The 26,333-nt window shown below is 45.3% G+C and overlaps 1 protein-coding gene across 1 annotated transcript in view; it reads right to left on the bottom strand.

Annotated features, from left to right (window-relative positions):
- The window catches only part of LOC122462441, a 43,220-nt gene extending 17,528 nt beyond the window's left edge, over positions 1-25,692 (bottom strand). Inside the window, exons 1-3 of the mRNA XM_043525581.1 lie at positions 25,534-25,692; positions 22,852-22,894; positions 21,931-21,995 (exon numbers count right to left, since the gene is read on the bottom strand). Of these exons, the coding sequence (XP_043381516.1) occupies positions 21,931-21,995; positions 22,852-22,894; positions 25,534-25,692 (267 nt within the window). The remainder of the gene's footprint in view (positions 1-21,930; positions 21,996-22,851; positions 22,895-25,533) is intronic.
- Between the last annotated feature and the right edge of the window lie 641 nt (positions 25,693-26,333).

Here is a 26,333-nt window from a genome sequence, read left to right as displayed (position 1 = left end):
GCAAAAAAGGGTTTATATGTGCATTATTCTGTTTACAGGTTGTACTCCTTGGAGAATTCCGCACCACACCGCACACGCAGAATTCATGTCTCCTGCAGAATTATTATTATTTTCCTCTGCAGAAAATGTAATTGCAACACATCTCCAGCAGAATGTGCCTTTCACCCACAAGGGGCTGCTGTGGTGCCAGAACATAGGTCAGCCGCTCCTGGATAGGGAGAAGAAGAGGCTGCATTTCTCGCCGCGCCCTGCCTGCGGGGCCAGGTGAGGAGGCATGGGATATGGGGGGGATGCATAGAGCAGGGCACATGGGACTCCTGGGGGGGTGTCACAGACTGGGGTTCAGAAGGGCTAGTGGTGGGAACAGTCTGGGGCAGGGTCTGAATAGGGATTGGGGGTGCAAGGCTACATGGGGATGGGGCAGATGTGCCTGACAATGGGAGAAGCTAGGGGACATCCAGGGTCTGCATGGGGGAGGCTCCCCAACTCCCTAAAAATCCCCCCCCAAAAAAGAATTGTTCCATACTTCTCTCACCCACACCCAACAAGCCTCCAGGTTCCCTCCCAGGTTGCTTCTCTCTCCCTCAGCTTCTCCATTACCCCTGACTCCCCCAAGCCTTTGCACTGCTTCTGAGGGGTGCAGGAAACACATATCTGTATTGTAATTTAAATGAATTTTACTCAAAGTTCTGTATTAATAGGCCTAGCATGGAATCTATTTGTCAAAAGACATTTCCTGAATCATTTTGTTGTCTATATTGTTACAGACATACATGCTGACAGGTATTTTGAAATAATATTATGAAAATAATTGAAACTGATGTGATTATATTGTGTTATTTTGACAAATAAGATATGAAGAATTTTAAAATATTGTGTGTTGAATTTTTAATTTTTTGGCATAGAATTCCCCCAGGAGTAAGATTGAACAGCAATCCAGACACAACCAGTCTAAATTGCCCAAACTCAGATTTTTATAGATGAAACCTTGGCCATTTTCACCAATATATGCTGATATACACCTGTCTTCTGGCTGGCAGGAGTACTATCTACAGTTTCCCCACACCAACTATTTCTGCCAGGCTGGGATGTACAACCAGGACGTATTGTCAGGTCAGGCCTACATGCCTTTGAAGCCCAACTGCTGGGGCCCGAGTTCCATGACCTTGCACCTTGTTTAGTTATTTACAGGGGAACAAAGGGGGGTGGGAGTCAAGAGAAGCTCTCCGATTAGAATGGTGAAAGTTCACTCTCCCTTTGCACAGGTGTTAGTGACTGCACAAGAAGTGCAAGGTAGTGAAGAATCAGAATCCTGAGGTTCAGTTCTCAGCCATGCTACTTTCCCCCCAATCCTGAGCCAGCTGGGGGTCAAAACACTCCCCTGGTATAATTTAGAGCAGCTGCAGGGCTACTCTAACTTATGCCCCCTTGCCGCCAATGGCTGCATTAGCCAAGAATCTGGCAGAGCACCATCCATATGGTCCTGTGCCAGGTGTGCTCCATAAAATGAGGTGTAGAATTGGCTATGAGCAATCTGAGGATTTCCCAGTGGCAGAGGTAATCCTCAGCTGCTGCTTTAAGTTATCTTTTTACCTGCTGTGTGCATACAGAATGACCCTCTCCAGCTCCCCTTATGGAGGGCCTACAGGCAGACACCCCTGGGTGTAGCAGCTTACACTGTGTTCTCCTGAACCACACCAAGCTGTGGGAGTTTGTCTTCATGTTAGGCAGTCTTATGTGTGGAGCTGGAATGAAGAGTTAGAAAGGAGCAAGTTCTCGTAATGAAGTATCCTTCTAGTCTACATACACCATTTTACAACTGGGATCTGAAAAGCCAGGGCAGGACTGGACCTGAAAACACAGATCATGCTGTCATGCCAAGAACTTTCTTGCAGGTGCCTAAACAGAGCAGCTTGCCTGAATTCAACACCTTACATCTTTTAAAACAAATAGTGCTGATACTTGAACAGGGAGGAAGACAACTCTGCAGAATATTTAGAGGACATTGTTGAGGGACTTCCCAATTTGCTTAACATTCATTTTACTCATTTTTTTTAATCCTTTGTAAAATTCCAAATTTACCACAGCGTGTCCAAATAGAGGATTTCCTTCACTGCGAGTGTTAAACTTCCGTATACAAAGAGTACAACATCTGAAGTCAAGTCTCCATGAGAGCACAACACGTATGCACGTGGATGGGTGGCTGTAAGAATTTTCTGCTTTGCAGGAATATTGGCCTCACTCTTCACACCTCCTTGTGATGCTGTCAGGAAAGACTCTGTAAAGCTACTGAGATGCACAGGGGTTACAGAGTTTCCTTGCCCACTCAACAGCCCACTCCTCCCAGCACATCAGAACCACAACAAATCCAGGTTGTGTAAAATCATCAGATTTACTCTGCTGATAAATTATTCACTGTAATCAGGAGTCAAACATGTTACTGGAGTGTATTTCTGGAGGTCAAATTAGCACAAATAATTTTCTACTGCATTATGATGTTTGCTAATACATTATGAAAGCCTTATTGTAATAGTGGTCTCCGTTAAGTCAATTTGTCATATTAGCAAACACCATAAAACTTGTACCACACAAAGCCAATAAGACACTCTGCTGTGCAACATTTCAAATGATTTATATGTTGCTACTACATTTCCAAGTATATTTGCAAAGAGGATAGCGGCTAATACAATGGACATTTGCCGAGCCAAGAAACGCACCCACAGACTCGCTATGTAACCATTTCTGGGCAAGTCTCAGAACCACACTTTTATTACAACAAATTACAGAGATTTAAACTGCTCTTCTCCACCCCAAACCTGGTCTGTTGCACCGTACAGCTGGTTTATTACAGAACAGTAAATACTATTTAATGCCGCAATATAGGCACACCCGTGCTTTGCCAATGAAGCGATTGCAAGTTGCCTACCAACTACAATTCAGATGCTACAAACAGTTATCCACAGATGCGAAGCTCAGAAAAGAACATTAGAACAGTGTTTCCCAAACGGTGAGTCCCAGCCCACCAGTGGGTCGCAGGAAGGGTCTACATAGGTGGGCCGCCTGTCACTGCCCCCACATCACTCCGTGCCCTACACGTGCCCCAGAAGCGCTCGCCCCCAATGAGGGCCCCCCAGGGCAGACAAAAGAGGCAGTTTGCTCTGGAGCCCCCAACCAAGTGGCCCTGCAACCTGACACCTGGGAGCTCAGCACCATCCAGCACCCAGCTGCTCCTCTCTCAGGCTGGGCCAAACCTGAGGGGAGGATCAGCTGGGCCATAACTGAGTGGCACTGTGACCGTGTGCACCAGGTCTCAATGCCCAAAGCATGGAGCCGGGCCTGGCCTTGGGACACAGGTGCCATTGCTGCGGAGGGAGGGCGGACAGACTTGCTTTCCAACCACAGTCGCTCCATAGGGGCCTCCCAGCCAGCCGGGACTGCAGGATGGGGCAGGGCTGGGAGAGACAGAGAAAGCAATGGGGCTGGGGGTAGCCAAGCAGAAGACTTGAAGGCCGAAGAGAAGGGAAGTTTTCTGCTCGTTGACACAGGGGTGGCCATCCTTGCTCGGAGGGGCATCTCTGTTGTTTTCAGTTAGGCCCCCCCAGATATAAAAGGATCTTTGAGATGCTAATCCTCTCCCAGGACAGAGACTGCCTAGGGAGTAGTTTGGTGTTTTCTTTCATGTTTTTGAAGCCTGTCTTTTACTTCCCTTTCAAGTAAAGTGGTGACCAACAACAGGGGTGTAGCAACAACCCTAGTAGAGTTCTCTATCCATAAGAAGCGGTGGGGCTGGGAGAGCAAGGGATTGGGGGGGGGGACAGGAAGTCAAGCACAGGGGGCTGAAGGATATTTGCAGTGCAGAAAGGACAATGTGGGGGGGGGGGTGTGTCTTCCAGGTTTGACTTTTTTTTAAACAAATTACAATAGTAAACGACACAATAGGGGGTCCCCCTGAAAAAAAAAAAACAACAAAACATGATGCCATAGGCCTTAGTTAAAGGCTTGGGAACAACTGCATTAGGTCACCTAATCTAACTTTCTGCACATCACAGACTAGAGGATGCCATCCATTTGCTACTATATTGAGCCCAACAATGAATATCTTAAACCTTATGAGTGTAACAATTCCAATGAATGTCTATAGGTGTGACAGCAGACAAAGAGATGGGGAAGGGGGAAATGGCAGCAGAGGTAGCTGGAAAAAGATTTTCTTTTGTCCCATGAAAAAAATTGAGATTAAGAAAAGAAAGTTCATCCCAAACCAAGAGGGGGAGACGGGGGGGGGGACCACCTCCAAAATAAAAAATTAATTCTTTTATCCAATGAAATTCTGAAAAATGTCATTAATCAAAACATTTCATTTCAACCCTTTTATTTTAAAAATTTTAAAAATGTAAATTATGAAATGTCATTTTGAAAAAACAAAAGAATTTAAATTTTTCATTCCAAAACCATCCAAATGGGATGCTTCGGCAGTTTTGATTTTCTTCCACCCCCATTTTTTGCCTTAGCATTTTCATCAAAATCAATTTTTTTTTTGGTCAAAAGTTTTGGTTTAGTCTCAACGGCATTTTCCAAAATACTTTTTTGGGGGGAGGGGAGAAAGGTTCCCCCTGCAACCTGCAAGACGGCAGAAAGATGCTGAGGGTACCCAGCACTACCCCCGTCACTTGCATCTCCCTTCCACCAACCTACCAGGGCCATGCTTGGCATAACTGCTTCCTCAGAAGGTGCCGTTAGCTCCCCCAATACACCCCAGAATCCTGAGCTCTGGCTACAGTGTCGCTTTGATGCGATGGGAGTCTACAAATCCAGTATCTGAGCACACCTGAGACTCAGAAATAAGAAACAGATGCTCTTTTGGAGGGGGAAGGGAGCAGAAAACCCATCGCTGAAAGAGCTCGGTTTGGCACTGGCCTGTCAGCAAAGGACCACAGTGGTCCCAGTCCTATTCTAGGGCCCCCTTATGTGTGTCTCCCTAGAATAGCTTTAGCTGATGTCTCCTAGGTGGTCATCTAGTTAGCCTGTGTTTAAAGGCACAGATTCGCCCACTTCTACCGGCCACACCCCTATGTTGGCAGTGGGGTCGGAGTCCCTCTGCCACCGCAAGATTCTCCCTGAACGATGCAATCACTCCGCGGCCACTTACACAGGCTCTGTGGCCCGATGCCTTCGGAGGCATGGTGCAAAGCAGCCACACAGCACTCTAGATTGAGCTCAGTATAAATGGCTTTTATTTTTAAAAGTGTTTCTACAGCCTCTTTTCTACAATCCATGGAAGTGACTTATTACTGGCTACTGAAAATGAAAGATATACCCAAGGGTGGGTGGGGAGGGTGGGGAAGGGGGAAAGAGGAGAGAATGAAGTCCATTCTGAAGCTGGTAATGGGTTTAAGGCAGCTGGTCTCCCATCTGCCTGGTGGGGGGGGACAGGGAATGGTGTTTTTTATACTTCTTCACGCCTCATTTTCTCCTGGATCGGGCTTATTTAATGACGAATAGAACATTTGTAGTTACTGGGCTAGATTCAGCCCTGCCACTGAAGGGGTTGCAGACTGTACCCTAGGGGCAGTTGCCTGTGAGGGAGGGCAGGTGGTGCTTGCATCATCTCCTGGCCCTGAGGGTTCTTCTAGGGGATGGCATGTTTAGTTTATGGATGGTGCTCTATACGGTTTTCGATCATGGCTGCTGGCATACGAGTAATGAGGCCACATGAGAGAGATATTGAACGGGGGCTGTGGCCATGTCCTTCCTTTCACTGTTCCAACTACTTCCCCGAGCAGCACGGGCTGGCTTTACCCCCCCCCCCCCCGCCCCCGTCCCCACAGAGTAGGGTTGTGACTGCCCTAGCACCACCATAAGCCTCCCGTGTTGATGGGTAGACTTGCTGGTGCGGGGGCTGACCTAACCTGGGGCTATATACAGACCATTTTGTGCAACCACAGGGGAGATGAATTTTCATGCTTCGGGGCATAAAATGATCACTACAGGGATCAGAAGGAATTATCCACTAGTAGGGCACAATTGGGAAGGCGTGGGGAGATTTTCCCGCTTCTTCTTGAGCCTCAGTCTCCATTACTGCCAGAATTAGAATAGGAGGCTTCATGGGTACAGCATCCTGCCATAGCATGGAAAATCCTATATTCCTGTGTTTCAACTCCCAGTGGCAGCTTTTGATCCTCTCAACCCTGGTCTATGCTTAAAAATTACACATCCTGAGTGCTGCAGTCAAGTTGGACGTAACCCCCAGTGGAGATGCAGCTAGGTCGACAGACAAAATTCTTCTGTCGACCTACCTACCGCTGCTCAGGGAGGGGGAATTAACTACATCGATGGACAAAACCCTCCCATTGATGTGGGGAACACTGACACTATTCAGAGTAGCAGCTGTGTTAGTCTGTATTCGCAAAAAGAAAAGGAGTACTTGTGGCACCTTAGAGACTAACAAATATATTTGAGCATAAACTTTTGTGAGCTACAGCTCACTTCATCGGATGCATTATGGCACCACATCTGCAGTTGTGCCACTGTACCACAGGCATGCCCTAAGGCCCCCTCTACGTTAGGATTTAAAGACGTTAGATCATGTTACCACCTAAAAGTCTAGTCAAGGCAAAGCAATTATGCTTTAGTATTATTAAATATGCCTCGAGATCCTCCTAGGCCTAACTCAGTTTAGCAACAGGCTAACGTACAGTTCCTTCGTTTTGACTGGAGTTTTAGGAGGTGTTAATTTGATTAAACTAGATAACGGGATCTACCTCCCCTCCCCCTTTAAATTCTAGCCTGGAGAAGGCCTAACTGGCTCTTGCTGTCTTTCATACAATTCAATAGTTGGGCTATGGGTAGGGACAAGAAGATAAAGTGAAGTTACCCAAGGTCACAGAGGCAGGCAATGGCAGAGTCTTGGCTAGAACCGGGACATTCCCGATTCACTTTGGGAACATTGCACTTTCATTCATGATCACTTGAAACAGCTTCTTTATTTTAATTTGGCTGCTTAATTGTGGAGAAATTGTGAAAGGCACCAGACTGACAGCACAGGAAAATAAAGGCTTTTATGTATCCTCCCCTTCCCCATCACTTCATCCATGCCTAGGTGGATCTCTTCTAGGGGCAAGTAGCGCAGTTTCCAGGAGGAAGGCAGACAAAAGTAAATCTACTGCACCCTTTGTAATGGGGGGGGGCAGTATAACCTGCCCCAGCCCCTCCAGATCATTGGCTCAAGTGGACCAAGAGATCCCATGAGGCTCCAGAACACAGCTCTCCCCTGAGTCCCAGCGTTGTTCTATCATCTCCGGGCTAGTCTTAGCCCTTCGTTTCCAACAGCGCTCAAATATCATTAAAAGAAAAAAAAAAATCCTTTTGTTAAGACTGCGGAAATTTTCAGTAAAATGAAAACAAATTGCTCTAAGTAAAGCATTTGTCACAGTCTGATTACTTTGCTGCCACTCTGGGAACACCGATTTGTCATGCTAGATCAGGGCAACAGCAGGCTGACTATATGAAATGGCAGGCTGCCTTCTAGCTCCTAGCTTGCAACCAGTGAAGAGAACTAGGATCTCCCACCCTCCACGCCAGCACTAGGGATTTTGAAATGGGAGGAAGGATGGTTTGTTATTAAGACACAGGACTGAGATTCCAGAGACCTGGGTTCAGTTCCTAACTCCACCACAGACTTCCTGTGTGACCTTGGGCAAGTCACTTACCCTCTCTGAAGAGCGCAGAGAAGTACCTCCTTCGTCTGGCTTGTCCATTTAGATTGACAGCTGTTTGGAAGAGGGACTGTCTCTTACAGAGACAAACACAACAGTGCCCTGATCATGGCTGGGGCCTCTAGAGCCTGCTGTAAAACATACATAAATCGGCTTCATCATTTAAGAAATGGATATGCCCTTTTTGAAAGGATGTGCCCAGGCAGTGATGAAAGCTATAGGCCAAGCCTACAGATGGTATTGCAGGGACAGATGTGTCACTCAATTCTGCAATGTAATATGGAAAATATTCTAAATGACACTATCCCCTTTCTAATACATCCTTTTTTATTAATATTATTATTATTATTATTATTACCACTGCTACACATTGAACAGATGTCTTTAGTAATGTCCACATAAAAAACAAACACCATCAACTGGAAAGGACAACAGACACATACAATGTGACCATAACTCCAGAGGTATCTAATGCATATTGCAATACATACTCAAGCATTCCAAGATCACAAGTAAGGCCCACAAATATTAAGAGATTTGCTTAGAAACAGGAGAGTTCATTAAAAAAAAATATATTGGGGACTCTTTATTTGCCTTGTGGTGTTTGAACCTTTAGGGTGAATTCAGGTCATATTCCCAAGCTTTCCTCAGCAAGTCTGAGGAGTTGAGTTTTCACATATTCAGATGACTGTAGAAGCTGAAGCTTTAAAAAAAAAAACCAAAAACAAACCACCACCAACCAACCAACCACCAAATATTGTAAGACTCAGGATAAAAAGTCACAAGATTTGGTAACGCTGCTATCGGTCACCACAGAGACCATGAGTCACTAGGACAGGTACCTCAGCAATACATAAAGAGGGCAGGGATAATAGAAGGGAGGAGAAAGAGACTGATATGAGGAGATATGGGATAGGAAAATGGCAGTGAGAAACCTCATGTGAGAGAGCTGCACCAGCCCCAGTGGCCAGCTAATGAACAACAAATAAGGGGGGTTCTTCTCCCCCACTGCCACCCCTTCTCTCTCTCTCTCTGGAGTTATAGAGGGCTCTTGTGGGATGTTTGTACTGCAGATCTTGGAGCTGCCCAAGCACTATATAAGAGCATGTTTTAACCCCAGAAAGACCATAGTGGAGAACCTGTTAAATTTCATTATGTGCTGCGTCAGGGAGACCCCAGTGCGCCCCCTCATGGCGTGACAAGGCTGTACACGCACATTCCGCGAAGCTCCTCCTTCTTCCGGGATTCACAAATAAATCAGTCATCCAGAGTCTCTACACAATACTGCCCTTCTCCTGAAGTCTAGCTGATTTAATCCACTTCCCCCCAAAAACCCTCCCTCTAGGTTCAGGAGTTCCCAGCCCTGCTTGTCAGGCCCAACGGTTTTCAGTCCTGGCATCCACAGCCAGTAGATTCTCCCTCAGGTGCAGGGGACTTCCCAGCCCTCCTTTGGGGCTGAGGGGATTTCCCACTCAGCTTTTCCCATCTTGGCACAGGACACCCAGCCCTCTCTGTTGGGTCATGCCCATTAATTCTGGCCTCCAAGCAGCACCTCAGCTGGCCCCTTTTTTTTACCATAGTCCTTTTCTCCCTGGGTTAGGATTGCTCAGCAGACAACGGCATCCTTGACTGGGGTCTCAGGGTGCTTAGGAGCAGCCTGTCTCTAAGAGCACCTCTTTCCATCTGAGCTCTGTAGTCTTTTCAGAACCAGGTGCTCATTAGTCAATTGACTGCCTAGGAGCTAATTGCTTACAGGTGGGCTTGTTTTCCCCCTAAAGCAGCCCATCACACAGCACTGGGGCCTGACTCTGCTTAAAGGGCCAGCCACCCCAGGACCGACAAAAATATGTAAAAGTGTCCTTTTGTGACCAAGGAGTTAATCATCCAAACAGCTAATTTACTCCTCCTGTTGCAGTTACTTCTGCTCTTTTTGTGCCTCTCAGCATTGCAGTAACTTTGCTTCATTTAGCACAGGGCCTGAGCCCGAATGTCTACACCACAATTTTACAGCCCCATAGCCCAAGCCCAAGCCAGCTGCCATGGGCCAGCTGCGGGTGTTTGATTGCAGCTTAGACGTACCTGGTAAATCCAAGTAGTGTGAAGCTGTACTGCCCCAGAGGGGAGAGCCCCGCGAGGCAATGGCCCCTAGTCAAATACATTTTATTTCCCATAAAAGTTTTCAAAAGAAACAAAGTATTTTTGTTTGGGGCAAAAATTTTCACAGATTTTTTTTGGGGATGACTGGGAAAACATTTTTTTGACATACAGAAAATTTGGGGCATTCAGCTTTTTGATCATTTTAACTGCTCCTTCCCCCCACTCCCCAAAGAGAGAGAGAGAGAAATGGGCATTTTATGGCATTTTTTGCAGAAAACAAAAAAGAGAAAAAAAATTCAACCAGCTGTCTTCTAGGCATCTGTGGGGAACACGTTCATCGACACACTTCTTAAGAGTGCATGAATTCCACTTTATGGTCATCTAGCCCTACTGGCCGGTGCTGAGCTGGGGGCGGTCATAGCTGCAATGTGTCCATGCTTTTGTATCGGACACTGTCAAGGTTCCTTCCCCACTCTGAACGCTAGGATACAGATGTGGGGACCTGCATGAAAAACCCCCTAAGCTTATTTTTACCAGCTTAGCTTAAAACTTCCCCAAGGTACAAACTATTTTACCTTTTGTCCTTGGACTTTATTGCTGCCACCACCAAGCATCTAACAAATATATAACAGGGAAAGAGCCCACTTGGAAACGTCTTTCCCCCCAAAATCCTCCCAAACCCTACACCCCCTTTCCTGGGGAAGGCTTGATAAAAATCCTCACCAATTTGCTTAATTGAACACAGACCCAAACCCTTGGATCTTAAGAACAATGAAAAAGCAATCAGGTTCTTAAAAGAAGACTTTTAATTGAAGAAAAAGTAAAAGAATCACCTCTGTAAAATCAGGATGGTAAATACCTTACAGGGTAATCAGATTCAAAACACAAAGAATCCCTCTAGGCAAAACCTTAAGTTACAAAAAGACACAAAAACAGGAATATACATTCCATTCAGCACAGCTTATTTTATCAGCCATTTAAACAAAACAGAATCTAACGCATATCTAGCTAGATTACTAAGTTCTAAGACTCCATTCCTTTTCTGTTTCCAGCAAAAGCATCACACAGACAGAGAGAACCTTTGTTTCTCCCCCCCTCCAGCTTTGAAAGTCTCTTGTCTCCTCATTGGTCATTTTGATCAGGTGGCAGCGAGGTTATCCTAGCGTCTTAACCCTTTACAAGTGAAAGGGTTTTTCCTCTGGCCAGGAGGGATTTTAAAGGTGTTTACCCTTCCCTTCATATTTATGATGGACACAGAGGTAGCTACAACACAGACACAAGCCAGGAGGATCAAATAAACCCCTTTATTTGATATTATGCTGCCTGTGTCACAACTGGATCCAGCTAGTACAATTCCAGGCACTTGATGCTGCCAACCTGATAGCCTTCTATGGTGAGATAACTGGCTCTGTGGATATGGAGAAAGATATGGATGTGATATATCTTGACTTTAGCAACGCTTTTGATACGGTCTCCCACAGTATTTTTGCCAGCAAGTTAAAAAAGTATGGAGCGGATGAACGGACTATAAGGTGGATAGAAAGCTGGCTAGATCGTTGGGCTCAATGGGTAGTGATCAACAGCTTGATGTCTAGTTGGCAGCCGGTATCAAGCAGAGTGCCCCAGGGGTCAATCCAGGGGCCAGTTTTGTTCAACGTCTTCATTGATGATCTGGATGATGGGATGGATTGCACCCTCAGCATGTTCGCAGGTGACTCTAAACTGCAGGGAGAGGTAGATATGCTGGAGGGTAGGAATAGGGTCCAGAGTGACCTAGACAAATTGGAGGATTGGGCAAAAAGAAATCTGATGAGGTTCAACAAGGACAAGTACATAGTCCGGCACTTGGGATGGAAGAATCCCATGCACTGCTACAGGCTGGAGACTGCCTGGCTAAGTGGCAGTTGGGCAGAAAAGGACCTGGGGATTACAGTGGACAAGAAGCTGGATATGAGTCAACAGTGTTCCCTTGTTGCCAAGAAGGCCAACAACATATTGGGCTGTATTAAAAGGAGCATTGCCAGCAGATTGAGGGAAGTGATTATTCCCCTCTATTCGGCACTGGTGAGGCCACCTCTGGAGTACTGGGTCCAGTTTTGGGGCCCCCACTACGGAAGACACGTGACAAATTGGAGAGAGTCCAACGAAGGACAATGAAAATGATTAGGGGGCTGAGGCACATGCCTTCTGAGGAGAGACTGAAAGAACTGGGCTTATTTAGTCTGCAGAAATGAAGAATGAGGGGGGATTTGATAGCAGCCTTCAACTACCTGAAGGGGGGTTCGAAAGAGGATGGAGCTCGGCTGTTCTCAGTGGTGGCAGATGACAGAACAAGGAGGAATGGTCTTAAGTCACAGTGCGGGAGATCTAGGTTGGATAGTAGGAAAAATTATTTCACTAGGAGGTTGGTGAAGCACTGGAATGGGTTACCTAGGGAGGTGGTGGAATCTCCATCCTTAGAGGTTTTTAAGGCCTGGCTTGACAAAGGCCTGACTGGGATGATTTAGTTGGGGATTGGTCCTGCTTTGAGCGGGGGTTGGACTAGATGACCTCCTGAGGTCTCTTCCAACCCTAATCTTCTCTGATTTTAGATCTCCTCAAAATACAGACCACTATTATGGTCCTCCTACTCTTGTTCATTTTGGGGGCACTGGTCCTGCTAACAATGCTAGACCTGAACAGTCACCGTGTTAAGGTGAGCTCATGGACGGAAATTGTGGCTGTCCTGTGGAGGGAAAGGAGGTTGCTCCTCGTTCCACCCTTTTAAGCAGCCATACAGAGGCTGGTGGTGCACAATCTGGCCAGATTCACTCTTTAAAACATTGTGGAGATGGGGACGGCGATTACTGCAAAACCTTTGTCCAAACATCACAATGAAAATTGAACTCTGTATTCTCCCACCAAAACCATGTGAGTTTGCAATGGGAGGACCAATGCAAAAAGTGTAGTTTAAAGGCTCAGAGATGTGCCACATTAGAAAGAGGCAGAATTTCCACAAATAGTATAAATGCTTCCTTGTTTACAGCACCTGGAGACCAATGAGCAGCACAGGGCTTGTAACCATAGCAATCAGCTCCACTGAGAGAGACCCTTATTTTGCTAAGCACTGAAGTAGTGGACGATTAAGGGGTGCTAAATGGGGATCTTGCTCTGGCACACTGGCTGCACTGGTTACACTGGAAATTGGCATTACTAGTTACCCCAACTGCTGTTTTTCTGTGCATAGAAAAAGCAACCATGTACCTTCAATATGAATAACTTCGGTTTTAGATGAAGGAAAAAACAATAAAAGTAAAGTCTCCTTGGGAAAAATCAGAGCTCCACAGCAGGCTTCTAGATGTTTAAATGGGCAATACCCAAATAGCAACACTGTGACACTCACCTAGCTATATACTCTATATGGATAAAGGGAAGCTGGCATCAGTTATAGTGGGAACCAAATGAGGTGGTTTGGTTTCTTATAGTGGGGGGAAAAGATACACTGGCTATACTGGGAGATATATTTTTGGTTTACTAGGGAAATGATATGCTTCTTATCATGGGGAACTGGTTGCATTAAAAGCCGAGGAAGCTGATTTCTCTGAGAAGCTGGTATATTGGTTATACTGATTATAACAAGAAACAGATTCTTGTTCTGCTTGATTTCCTAATATAACCAGAATATTGGTTTAAGCAGCAAGTCTAGATTCCCCATTTAACTAGTCAGATCTTTATACTGGTTACAATGGTAGTCGAGATATGAAGAGGGTACATTTAGTCAAACTAATCAGCAACATGTTAAAAGGAAGTGAGATCATCTCCAAAACATAGCACCCCATTGGGGTATGGCTGTGGTAGGAGACGAGATAGGTGGCTAGATAAATGAATAGGTAGATTGATCTAGACTGACACAGTGCCGCAGTTTACCCACAAAAGCTCATGCCCAAATAAATCTGTTAGTCTTTAAGGTGCCACCGGACTCCTCGTTTCTGTGGATACAGACTAACACGGCTACCCCTCTGATACAGTGCCCCAACACTCAGTCATGTAAACTTGTACATGAAACAGCATTTGGAACAAGGCAAACAGGTTATACAAACAGGCTGCAGATCGTTAGTGTGAAATGTCACCAATAAGCCATCATTTCACTTTACCATCCGTCTTGTCCACAGATATATTGCTCCCGAAGGAGCAATAACAGCACACTCACAGCAGTGTGGGCAGCATTCTCACAGAGCTGGCTTTGAGGAAGGCGACAAAAGTGATCTATACTGGGCTTGGGGTGGCTTTAAATCACTTAGTCTCCCTCTTTAAAGCTGCTCTTGGAGGGGAGCAAGAGTAAGGGATTTGGCTCTGACTATGACTCTTAATTTCAGGAGGCCACACCCAGTATTTCTACAAGGCCAGTGAAAAGTGAGCAAGGCACGTGCCTGACATTAGCCCGTGGTCCCTTGCTCATGATGGCAAAAGAGCACAGTCTGTATTTTATCATTTACACTCATTGGGCCACGTCCTCCTTTGTGTGAGAAATATCTGTGCAGGGAGCAGGAACCGTGAGGGTTTCTATTTACAGAGTTTCTTTCTCCCAGGTCTGTCATGGGATAGGGGGCGAGGGGTTGTCACCAGTGGTGAGCTGGAGCCGGTTCGCACCAGTTCGCGTGAACCAGTTGTTAAATTTTGAGGCCGGTTTAGAACCGGTTGTTAAAGGGGTGGGGAAGCTCAGGCGGGACAGACAGGATGTGGCCCGCAGGACCATCCTGTCCGTCCCGCCTGAGCTCTCGGCTGGGGAGGCTCCCATGTGAATTTTTACCGAGCTGGCGGCACTCCAAGCCTTTGGCGGCACTTCAGGGGAGGGTCCTTCACTCACTCCGGGTCTTCAGCAGCATTTCGGCGGCAGGTCCTTCAGTGCCGCCGAAGACCCGGAGCAAGTGAAGGAACCGGTTCTTGAGCTTCTGCCAGCTCATCACTGGTTGTCATCCCTTGTGGACTGGGCAGGAAGTCTGGCAGCTGAACAAGCAGATGTCTCATGACATACACAGCGGCCCACAGCCATGTGCCATGCGGATTCCTGCCCCTCCATCGACCTTGACAGCAGCTCAGGACAGGTGACCCAGTGGGAGTTAATGCTGCTTGATGGATATCCCACTGTAAATCCAGTATGTCTGCTGGGAAGCATGTTGTGGAGAACAGCTGGGTCTCCAGCCCCAACCCAAACCCATATAAAGTCCAATCAGCAAAATAAGATGCATGGGGAAAATGTTCCAGAGCCTGTATTCCCCTGAGCTGGTTCTACAGGGCTGGACTTGCCCCTGCTGAGAGGAGAATATGCCCTGTTCTGACAGGATGGGGTATAACTTGCTCTCTTTCTGTCAACTACATGCTACAGGAGTGGGAAAACCAGAGCTGAATATGCAAGGGAGATGCAGTAGCGCCTGTGTTTCAAGTGCTTTATAGTCTGAGTTTTCATGAATCAAGGGTGAAGCTAATTATACCTACAACAAGACTATATTGTAGCAGGGATATAACTAATAGCCTGGTAGCGGATGAGCTTTGTACCGTAATGTTTTGGATTCAGTGCTGGTAACATGGACACGGTATATTGATCTAAGGGCTTTCAGAGGCTGTGAACATCAGCATTATCTTTAGGAGAGATGTGAAATTTAAGCTTTTAACTGTTAATAGAAAAATCCTACAGTGGCTCTCTGAGCATAAATTCAACTTGCAACAAAGGGGGGAAAACAACAAGCCAACACTATTTATTTTGTTACTTTCCAGAGATGCTGCCAGAACATGGAGATGCAGTTCAGGAAGCCAGAGAGGAGAGGATTTACCTACCTGCTGTCCTGTCTCATTTAAAAGCACAAACAGGTCCACCATGATTCATTAGGGGAAATGTATAAACGAGAAAGGAAACAGGATGAAAAACTTCTGCTACACTTGAAAATTGTGCTGAATAAGGGCTTTGGCTTTTGTTTTGTTGCTAACCCAGCAGTACACTGATCAGTGCTGTGCAGAGCGAAATATTGACCGAGTATGAGCTAAACACAGACTTTGATTGCTTCGGATTCCTCTCCTCCTCTCTATGACAAGCACAGCATGGACAAGCCACTCGTGTGTTTGTTTTTTTAAATGTAGTGATTATAGTTCATAATTAATTGTCTTAAATGAATTGAAATGTAATCTCCATCTTGAGTATTTCTTGAGTGACTCTCAGCTTGATGGCTGAACATTGTTACGTCAGGGCTAAACTGTCCTTTGGCTGGACATGGACAAAAAGGGGAAGAAGATGTACCCGCTGGCACCTTCTCCATTATCTCCCCAGACCTTGGGTCCAGCCAGCTCTGCTCTTGCCTTCCTATGATGCTGTCATTCAGCATGTCATGGGAGGGGCAGAGCAGGGATGGGCATGTTTGGGGTCAGCCTGTACCCTAGTGATTCAGTGCTCCTGCAACGGCCCATGGGGCCACTGAAGCAGCAGTGCAATTTAGGGAAGTTCCAAGGGTTGCTCTAACTTGTGCTAAAGGGCTCACAAGCCTCCAGTCATCCCACAACAGGTGAGTCACAAGCTGCAGAAAAGGGAGCAGAAAACTTTCCCACCCTCGTAACAACATTTCCCAAGCCATGTTGTCATATGGGCGTACTTCGTAAAGTGTAAATAAGCCAACATGGCCAAGAACTTTAAAATTGGAGAAAGAAGCGGGGGTAATATATTTTATCAAAACTTCTGGTGGTGAGAGAGAGAAGGTTTTGAGCTACACAGAGCTTTTCTTCAAGACTGGGAAAGGTACTAAGAGTGCCACAGCTAAATACAAGATTGAAAAGATAGCACCTAGTCTAAGGGACTAAACTAACTACTTATTCTAAACTAGCTGTTCAATCTTTACTTCTGGGGGAATTCTGCACCAAAAAATTAAAAATTCAGCACACAATATTTTAAAATTTTGCATAGTTCATTTGTCAAAATAACACAATATAATCACACCCGTTTCAATTATTTTGGTAATTTACTTCAAAATACCTATCAGCAACTATGTCTGTAACAATACAGACCCACAAAAATTCCTCCATGAGTAGAGTACGACAACCCAGTAAAACCCTGTTTCTCTGCCCAGTAAGAGGGTCAGACACTCACACCACCTCCACCCCAGAGCCCAGCCGTGGACCACCCCCTGCCCAGACACCTGCACGCACGCCCTCTCCTCCAGAGGCCAGCCGCGGGGCACCCCCTAGCCCAGACACTCACATCCCCAAACCCCAGCTGTGTCCCCCCAGCCCAGACACTCACACCCACTGTCCCGCAGTGCTCAGCCGTGGGCAGCCCCCAGTCCAGACACTCACACCCCTTCCCCTCCCTCCCCCCCCCCCCCCCCCCCCCCCCGGTAGGGTGACCAGACAGCAAATATGAAAAAATTGGGACAGAGGGTGGGGGGTAACAGGAGCCTATATAAGAAAAAGACCCCAAAATAGGGACTGTCCCTATAAAATTGGGACATCCGGTCACCTTACCCCCAGGCCCCAGCTGCAGCCCCCCAGCCCAGAAACTCACCCCCCCCCCCCAGAGCCCAGGGATCCAGAGGGAGAAATAGCCTGATGCTGGGTCCCGGGCTTGTGTGAAGTTTCCTGCACGTGGCCTCCTTCCTTCAGGGCATGCTGAGAACTGCAGCTGCCGGGAACCCTCCCCCTCCCGCTCCCCCTGGCAGTGTCTTCTACTTGTGAGCTGCACTCGGCCAGGCCCAGTGGCCCCTAGTGACGGACAGCAGCTCTGCAGCCCCTTTCTGTGGAGGAAAAGGAAATTCTGTGCAAAAAACATTAATTTCTGTGCAAATTCTGCATGCGCAGTGGTGCAGAATTTCCCTGGGAATAACTCTTGTATTTAGCTGTGACAGTCTCAGTACCTTTCCTAGACCTGAAGAAGAGCTCTGAGTAACTTCAAAGTTTGTCTCTCACACCAACAGAAGTTGGTCCAATAAAAGATATTACCTCACCCACCTTGTGTCTCTAATATCCTGGGACCGACATGGCTACAATAACTCTGCCCAGTTTTAAAGTTGTAGGCATAACAGACAGTGAATCCCACAAATGATTGAACCTTGTGATATTCCAGACAACAAGAACTCTCTGCCTGCTTGCAGCTATTTCCATCGCTTCAGGCTGACTCAACAGACATTCTAGGCTTCAGAGTGACACACAAACAGTGTGACACTTATGGAATCTGGAATCACTGGGATTTTGAACAGCAGAAGAGCGTTTAGACTAGTGGTGCCCGTTAACAACCTGCAAACTTTTCCCACATTCCACTGCCTACTGTGGATTATTTTTATTAGCCCTAGGAACCCCAGGGAACTTCTGAAAATAAGAAGCCACAGGATGTGTTGATCTTTATCACTACACCCAACATAAATAGACCAAGCCAGGAGTGATGTAATGCCGTCAACAGGCCAGATATTACACAAAGCCAACAAATACAATGCAGGCTCCACCATCTTACCAGTCTTGATCTTGATCACTCTGCTCTCCCCATTGAGACCCTTTTTTACTCTGTTTTGTCCACTTTGCTAGAGGCAGAATTTATTTTATTTATCTACCATCACCGAGGGAGCTGAAAACCTGTAGTGTTATCCTTCAAAAAGTCATTTTGACCAGTGGCATTTCAGCCACTTTCTCAAAACCTAGAGATGGAGCCAGCTGGGTCTCTGAGGTGATATCTGAAAGACAGCATCTAATTCACTGATGAGCGTGCTGGGTTAGCACAGAGCATTCAGAGAATGAAAAGCATGAAGTAAGCTTCAGAAGGGGTAAGGAAGCCTGCCACTAACAGGATATGGCACTTGTTTACTGAGATGTGCTACGGATATAGCAACCTCTTCCCCTTTAGATTATATTTCCATCAAACACATTATCATGGAAGCGCACATTAGTGTCTGTTTATTCCTCTGTAATTTACAAACTTCCCAGGAAGTAGGTGGCTGTTGACAAAAGGATAGATTCTCATCTTTTCTCCTGGGTAGCTGAGTTTGGAAAGAAGAAGGGGTTATGGGGGGAGCAATGGAACACTGTCCCGCAGCCCTGGAGCAGTGGTAGAGACAGTGTGAGGACAACCTAGAGGCAGTGTGGCCTAATGGACAGAGCACCAGACTGGGACTCAGGAAACCTGGGTTCTATTCCCTGCCCTGCTTGGTGACCTTTGACAATTCACTGCCCCTTTATGCCTCAATTTCCCCACCTGTAAAATGGGGATAATGATCCTGGCCTCTTTTGGAAAGCAGAGATAGATCTCCTGATAAAGCGTGCTAGATAAGAGATTGTTAGCATGGAATGCTGGAGAACCCAGAATTCCATCCGCAATCTTCCCTTGTTGCACTGGAGTAGTCAGGCAGGCCACAAAGAGCGGAACGTTGGGGTGCTCAAGAACTGCCATCCTGCCAGGCCATTTCCCCAGATCCTTCCTTCCCACCCTGCACAGCAGAATGCTGTTGACTTCTGCTGCACCCAAGGTAGTCTGTGACTGTGGAGGTGGTGGCTGGATTTGCCTCACCGGTCGTAGGAAGGATAGATCAGAGCAAATCTCTGTAGACCACTACCTAGAAGAGCAGCAAGTATTATGCAAGGCTAGGCACAGGGTCTTGAAAACAAAGAGAGAGCACTTGTCAAGAAAGCTGTGGCCCTTGCCCTACAGTTCATCAGACCAACACCGTATCACTGCCAGAGGCTATGCCTTATGGTCATTCCAAAACGTAAGTGCCTGAGGACTGCAGTTGCCTACACTAATGTGGGCTGTCTTGCCGCAAGCTCAATGCACAGCAGCCAACATCCGATTTCCAGGGGGATGGGGAAGGTGTTCGTTTTGACCTATCATTCTTTGACGGCTTTGGCCCTCTACTACCTGAGGAGCAACCTCTTTTCTCCTGTAGCAGGTTAGGTTTCGCGTGCAGCAGCCAAATGGGGCTGGTGGCCTGTGATATATACAGGAAATCAAACTAGATGATCTGGTGGTCTCTGCTGGCCTTATCCTCTATGACTATGACTGAGCAGAGGTGCTCAAGCTAGTACCTCCCTGGTTTAAATGATAGGTGGATCATGACTGGGCTTTCTTGGGGACACCAGTGTTTATTTTAATCCTTGGTCCACTGAGGCCCATATTGGAAGGCCTGGGTTTCCCCCCAGGACTAACTGTGAACAGGGTGGGAGTGGAGTGGGATCTTGGAACAGCTAGCCCTGTGTCAGCATTTTGCCAATCACGCATTATTACAGACTGTAAACAGTCTGGGGCAGGGACTGTCACTGACTATGGGTATGTACAGCACCTATCAAAGCGGTTTGAACCTGCAGGTACTAATGCAATAGAAGTGAGAAATAACAGTAGCGGTACTAATGACATTTGAGGTTATTGCTCAGGACAGTTTTAAAATCTAAATATAAAAATGATTGACTCCTAACTGCAAGTTAAATAGTTATAGCTACTAAGGGGAAACAGAGTAGAAGGAGAATTACCTAAAGAACAATTTCTTAACTAAATCTTTAAGCCCTGCATGGAAAATTCTCACTGAAAGGGCAGAACACTCCAGACTACACAAGAAGAAAGGTGGCTGACAATTGTCAGCCCTTAAACTCATACCACAACAGTAACAATTGACTTCTTGTCCCAATTCTCTCTGTATTCTCCAGAAGAGCGAACAGTCAAAGCAATGAAATTTAAATACTAGCAAAATCCACAGAGTAAACCGCAGCAGTGGGGTGGGGTAGGATGGGGTGGGATTCAGCATACAAAAGTGGTGTATTTTCCTCAGCAGAGACCATTAGCTACCTCATGCTCATCCCCAGTACCAGTCAACAATTCAGGAAAGCTCTTCCAGTTAACGTACTGCATGGTATTGGAGAGAGGGGTGTAAACAATTCCCAAGCAATGTTTAGCGTGCTCTTCTCTAGCTTAAAGAACAAAGAGACTTCCCTTTTTTAACATAGAACAAAATGTACTAGAGCTGTCAAGCGATTAAAAAAATTAAACAATAATAGAATACCATTTATTTAAATATTTTTGGATGTTTTCTACATTTTCAATTATACTACAATTGTGCAATGCAAACGCCTGTTCTCACTTTCAGGTGATATTGTAAATAAGAAGCAGGCAGCATTATCTCCCATAAATGTAAACAAACTTGTTTGCCTGAGCGATTGGCTGAACAAAAAGTAGGACTGAGTGGACTTGTAGGCTCTAAAGTTTTACATTGTTTTATTTTTGAATGCAGGTATTTTTTGTACATAATTCTAAATTTGTAAGTTCAACTTTCATGATGAAGAGGTTGCACGACAGTACTTGTATGAGGTGAATTGAAAAATACTATTTCTTTTGTCTATCATTTTTACAGTGCAAGTATTTGTAATAAAAAATAATATACAGTGAGCACTGTGCACTTTGTATTCTGTGTTGTAACTGAAATTGATATATTTGAAATTGTAGAAAAACATCCCAAGTATATACCGATTGATTTGAAACAAGCTCGCACCACTTCCTAAACACTGCTGCTGGGTTTGAACTCCAGTGTAACATCCATTTGGTAGAAATGAAAGTCTCCAATTAAGACCAGAGTTTGTTTATGTCACTTTGGGGAGTAGAAGGGAGAGAGAGAAGGGAAAGCTGAATAATTCAGTGAGTGATCCATATTGTGCCACTACCATACATAATCATCGTTATACTAATATGACTTTCCCACACAGCCCTTCCATTGGGGAATCTCAAAGCACTCTGCAGCCATTAGTGACAGCAGCAACACTCCTGGTCTTCTTTACAGAGGAGGAAATTGAGGCAGAGAGACAAAACAAGAACCATATTTTCTAAAGAGCAGCCTTCCTTCTGCAGGTGCCTATGAATTATACCCCTCGAAATCAGGCTGAGGCACAAGCCCTCAGATTTGTATCCCATCATTCATGGTGTGGGTGCCAAAATGGAAGCAAAAAGGGAAACGGACCATGACCTTGGTGCAAATGTTCCAAAGAGTGACTGGGCTATGTCACCCCAGAAATCTGGTTGATCCGGGAACAGACATCATGGGCCTCCAGACTCAGAGTCCTGGACTTCAGCCGCATGACCACTCTTCTGCCCCTGTCAAATGGCAATATTTAGAAAGTTGTCCCCATTACTCACATGTGGCACCGGCGTCACCAGGGTCCACTTCTCTGAACCCACAGCTCTAATCCCAGGTTCACTCACTGGGGGAAAAAAGGAAATGGGAATTAAGATAAATATATCTGGTTTAATCTGGACATTGAGTATCATTTACTAGCAGGTACATGGTTGGGAGCAAATTCAGCCCTAGTGTAAGCAGCTCAGACTCCCCTGGCTGATGAGCACTTCAGATGAGCACACAGTTATCCACCTGTCCAGAAAAATGATACCACAATGGAGTTGTTCCAAACTCTGTTGTGTTCCATTGAACTTTCTTGAGGCACTGGAGATGCAGTGGGAAACCCTGTGTTTCCCAGAATTCAGGCTGTATATGGTGTGTAAAGAGTTAATCAAAATTAGGAATTCCATCTCTGTACATTTTCCCTGCTGTTTTATTGGTTCAAGTTAAGGGTGGCCCTCATTTCCTTCTCTCAGAGTATCTCTCTTAAGAGAAGGGAAGAGACACTCAAGATGTGCTGGAACATTGCTAGTTACAGGTGTTTTCAAAAATGACTGTCAAGCACCCAGAATGATGCTTGATAGTGGTTGTAACATGAATATAGACAGCATGATTCTTCTCCGATTGTGGACAGGGACAAAAAGAGCAATTAAGCAATGGAATAAACTGCCAAGTGTGGATGTGAAACCACAGGAGATAATTCACCATCACTGGAAATACTCAGAACTAGACTTGACATCATCTAGCAGAGATGATTTAAAGATAACTAAATTAATTCTGCCATGATGTAGAAGAATGAACTAACTAAATCAATGCAGGATTTAGTCCTTCATACTCTGATAACCCTCAAATCATTTAATGATTCTACGAGAACAGATCTGTTCCATTGTATTTAAATCTGCACCCCAAGGTAAGAAGAATTTAACAGAACAAGAACTTACTAGATCTCGGAGGTGTTGGTTTTGTCTTCCTGAAAGATTTTTCCTGAAAAGGAAAAAAAAAAGTCCCATTTATTGCAGACCACTCCGAAACCTACCAGAGAAAAGGTCAAGCACTCTCCTTTGTATTCTTTTTTCAAACATTTCACTTCCAAAAATGAAATTAACTTTCTTATTAAAGTCATTGAAATTCCCTCCCCAACCACGGAGCTGAGCAACATTAATATTAATTTTAATTCTGAATACTGTATAAAAAGGGGGGATTTTTTCATTAGGAAGGGAAGAAAAAGCCTACTTAGCATATCTAAATGAAGAACGTAAGATTTATAATGGCATACAATAGCAATCATGTAAAAGCTACAAGACGGTACTATTCTCTCAGGGCTTTTATCAAGGTAGTTATCCTAAGTAAAATGTGAAATCCAATCAGAAATCACTCACAGAGTTCAGCATTCACACACTGTTGTACTGTAAATAATATTGCCTATGATAGCAAATGTTCTCTGTTTACGATTCCATAATTTAGGTGGTGTCAGGAGTTAGCACTCACAATTATTATGCACTGCATTGTTAGGAGTTAGGAGGAGTTTAAGTATGGCAGGAAGCCAAACTACGAACTGATTTGTGATGCTACCAGAATAAAGGATGGGATTCATCAAAGAGAGAACATGATTGTGACGTTATTGACATGAACTGTGACTATATAGATCATTGTTGCAACCACGGACCTGTGGTTGCAGCAGGTCTTGTACAGAGGAGGTAAACTGGGGTGTCTATGGAAAGGCTGTAGTTTGCTGGTTATGATTATGCTGTCTGTCTGCGTGCATCATTTTTGTATTTGAAGTTATGAATATTGGCTATGTACTTGTATCTCAGTGTGTTTGATTCTAAGTAGCCTCAGTGAAGCATTTGGTCAGCTTCTTGAGAAAGGACTATTCTCAGTAAGTGCCCAATTAAGAAATACTTAACTGACAATGGACTTTGAGAAATGCCAATCCACATCTGAGCTTTCCTGGGAACATTCAAACAACATGCAAACAATGGCATCAGCCTGCAAAAAGCTGAATCATTCATGGACATGTGACTTGCCCAGGTGGCTACAAACTCCATCTTGTTGCTGTGACTTTGCACAGAAGAACAAAGGGGTTCCCACCCACAAGAGAGAGAATATAAAAGGCCCTGGAAGCCTCTCCATTTTGTTTTCAGCTGGCTCAAGAAATGTCCTCTCCACCACCAAGAGATGCCTGAAAGAAACTGGAACAAAGGACAGTAGCTACAGGGATGTGAGTGATTGCTGGACCCAGACAGGAAAGACTCCAGTCTGTGAAAGAAGCTTATTGGAACATCTCTGGGGGTGAGATTTCATCTGCAATTAGTTTCTTAAATGTATTAGGCTTAGATTTTTGTGTTTTTTCTTTATTTTGCTTGGTAACTTACTTGTTCTGTCTGTTATTACTTGGAACCACTTAAATCCTACTTTTTATATTAATAAAATCACTTTTGCTTATAAATTAACCCAGGGGAGCAAACAGCTGTGCATATCTCTCTATCAGTGTTATAGAGGGCGGACAATTTATGTGTTTAGCCTGTATAAGCTTTATACAGAGTAAAAAGGATTTATTTGTGGTTTGGATCCCATTGGGAGCTGGGTATCTGAGTGCTAGAGACAGGAGCACTTGCTAAGCCATTTTCAGTTACGTCTGCAGCTTTGGGGGCATGGGTCAGACCCTGGGCCTGTGTTGCAGTAGATTACCATATCTGGCTCAACAAGACAGGGTTCTGGAGGTCCAAACTGGCACAGAAAACAGGCTCAGAGATAGTCTCAGCACATCAGGTGACAGTCCTGAGGAGTTATCTGTGATTGAACCCATCACAAGGAGATTGTTAGCTTTTCAAACTTGAATGGATATATCATGAATGGGACTTAGGTCCTGGACTTGCATATCTCATTCAGGAACAGTTTTAGCCACTGATACTTATGCCAAGTGATACCTTAGCTGCAAGTCACGCATTCGATTCCAAGGGAATTAAAGGTCCATTCCTGTCCCCATTGAAGTCAGTGGGAGTTTTGGGATGACCTTCAGTGGGAGCAGAATCAGGGTCTAACTGCAGAGTAAAGTGATTGTATTACTCAACGTGAGGGAGGCACAATCTGTCCCTTAACACGAGCTTTGTCTGCATGGAGGTGCGTGGGACCAGGTCTTTTTGTAATTCAAATTCAAAGGTCATTCTAGTGATATTACTATGCTATACAGGGTCCATGCTAGAGAGGCCATTCTCCATCCATAAAATATTTGCTTCCAACACACACTGCGGGAAATTAGTCCAGTATGGGAAATACACTACCCTTCCACCCCACACACACATTTGGAGCAGACCAACACATATTTGACTCATAGTCCATTGGGGTATTTATTAACTGGAAGCTTTCTAGAAATGCCAGGGGGCCAACAAAGAACCAAATGCACTCAGGCAACCAAAATATCCCCCTCCCTTGCTCCTACCCTCAACTCATTGGCCTATGCTAGCAGTGAATTATTACCCCCAGCAGACTGGCAGGGATTGAGACAAGCCTCCAGCCATCTCCCTTCATGTAGGAAAGAGTAGACAGGCCACAGAGCCCCTTACTCCTGTATGCCTGGATCCAAGGTCTGGATAGCCCATGCAGGGGGTGTCACAACATACCTTCTGGATGTGTCCTAAACTTTCTCCATACCCGTGCTCTGTGTCTGTTCTCATTACAGACCCATACTTCCCTGGGGATGAATCTTGATGGTCAACATCTCGACCTACAAAGATACCTCTTCTACAATGCAAAATTGTCCAAAGGATCAGTTTGGCCATTTTAAAATGATGGAAGTCAGAGCCGGGGGGAGGGGAGATAAAAAAAAAAGACAACCCAACCACATGCTTCCCATTCTTTTGAGTCAGAAAGTGCTTTAATTTGAAAACTGTAAACAATTAACTTATTTTAAAAGGTCTAATCCCTTTTGGAGTTACGGAGAGGAAAAAAGGAAAGATAAGGTGGATGTCCAACTTTTGCTCTACAACAGTGGGTTTGATCCTGCCCTCAAGGAAGTCGGTGGCAAAATTCTTATTGATCTCAGTGGGAATAGACTTGGGTCCTGATTTTAAAAGAAGTATCATATGCATTGGTCGTCCCAAAAACCATGCTAATTGCCTTAGAGAACTGTGTAACGTTAGTTTAGCGGGCCAGATACACACATTGTGAGCTTCAGCGATGCGAAGTAGCTGTAAACCCACCTTAACTAGATGGATTAGATTGGAGTTGTTCCAGTCATTGTATGTAAGCATTTATCTAAGTTACCAGAGCAGCAGAAAATGAAAGAAAGCCTCTTGGGCAGAAAACATGTGTGACGGGTTAGATCACTGAAACCCCCTTGGGAGCTGCCACCTGATGTGCCAAGACTACTTCTGCTCCTGCTTTCCTGCCCTGTCAGCTTAGGACTTCAGCGCCCTGTCTG

The sequence above is a fragment of the Chelonia mydas genome, chromosome 11, assembly GCF_015237465.2.
Source record: "Chelonia mydas isolate rCheMyd1 chromosome 11, rCheMyd1.pri.v2, whole genome shotgun sequence".
NCBI classification, from domain to species: domain Eukaryota; kingdom Metazoa; phylum Chordata; order Testudines; family Cheloniidae; genus Chelonia; species Chelonia mydas.
This window is presented reverse-complemented; position numbering and strand designations above follow the sequence as displayed.